The 1157-nt window shown below is 45.8% G+C and overlaps 1 protein-coding gene across 1 annotated transcript in view; it reads right to left on the bottom strand.

Moving 5' to 3' along the window:
* LOC109862260 overlaps positions 1–639 on the bottom strand; it is a 2261-nt gene extending 1622 nt beyond the window's left edge. Inside the window, exons 1-2 of the mRNA XM_020442256.1 lie at positions 560–639; positions 322–493 (exon numbers count right to left, since the gene is read on the bottom strand). Coding sequence (XP_020297845.1) covers positions 322–493; positions 560–639 — 252 coding nt within the window. The remainder of the gene's footprint in view (positions 1–321; positions 494–559) is intronic.
* Between the last annotated feature and the right edge of the window lie 518 nt (positions 640–1157).

Raw genomic sequence — 1157 nt, 5'->3', positions numbered from 1 at the left:
TTTTCCCTTATCCAAAGGACCTTTCTTTGCAACACAAACTCTACAAGACCTACACCAATTTTCTACATCTTTCTTGCATGAAGCCCAATAAAACCGCCTACGAATCTTTTCCAACGTTTTATTCACCCCAAAATGCCCCCCAGAAAGAGCATCATGAGCTTCCTCCAAAATCTGTCTCACCCTCTTCTGAGGAACGATAACCTGAAGAAAACTAGATTTCACATTTGGTGCTACCCACCTCTTATACAGAACTCCATCCACCACAACTAAAGCGTCCCGATGGGATCAATAGATCCTTGAAGAAGGGCCCCTAGTCGAAACCTCTTCCCACGAAGGGCGTTTATCCCTCTCCTTTTCCAGCAAAACAATCGACACAGCCTGATCTCCCAATTGATCTTTTTGCCACTCCCCAGAAACATCCTCTTCCAAAACTATACGAGCCACCTGCTCCTCTTGTTCCAAAGCATCCCTCACCTCCAGTCTCGAGCAATACCTACAATTTGACTCCGCACAAGGCCGCCTAAAGAGCCCATCCGCGTTCCCGTACGCCCGAACGCACCGATGCACTACCTCAAAATCATACTGCTGAAGCCTCTCCGCCCAACGAGCTAACTGACCCTCCAAATCTCTGAACGACATCAATCATCTAAGAGAAGCATGATCAGTACGGACCAGAAATTTCCGCCCATACAAATAATGATGAAAAGATTTAATTGAGTCCACCATTGCCAACAGTTCCCGCCGCGTAACACAATAGTTTTTCTCAGGCTTACTTAACACCCGACTAAAATAAACAATGACTTTCTCCGTCCCTAGTTGAACCTGTGACAAAACTGCGCCAACACCATGACCGGAAGCATCCGTGTCTAAAATCAACTCCCTTTTCTCAAGAGAAAAAGAAAGTATTGGAGGCGAAGACATCATCCGTTTAAGATTCACAAACGCGTCTTGACACTGCTTCGACCAAACGAACTTAACCTGATTTTCCGTCAAAGCAAACAGCGGTTTCGCAATCAGAGAAAAACTCTTCACAAACTTACGGTAATAAAAACAGAACCTCAGAAAATTGCGAATCTGCTTCTTATTTTGCGGAACAGGCCACCCCGCCACAGCCGCAATCTTCTCAGGATCTGTCGAAATCCCCTCGGCTGAAACCA

This window comes from Pseudomyrmex gracilis, unplaced genomic scaffold, assembly GCF_002006095.1.
Source record: "Pseudomyrmex gracilis isolate BER0280 unplaced genomic scaffold, ASM200609v1 scaffold_1547, whole genome shotgun sequence".
Lineage (NCBI taxonomy): Eukaryota > Metazoa > Arthropoda > Insecta > Hymenoptera > Formicidae > Pseudomyrmex > Pseudomyrmex gracilis.
This window is presented reverse-complemented; position numbering and strand designations above follow the sequence as displayed.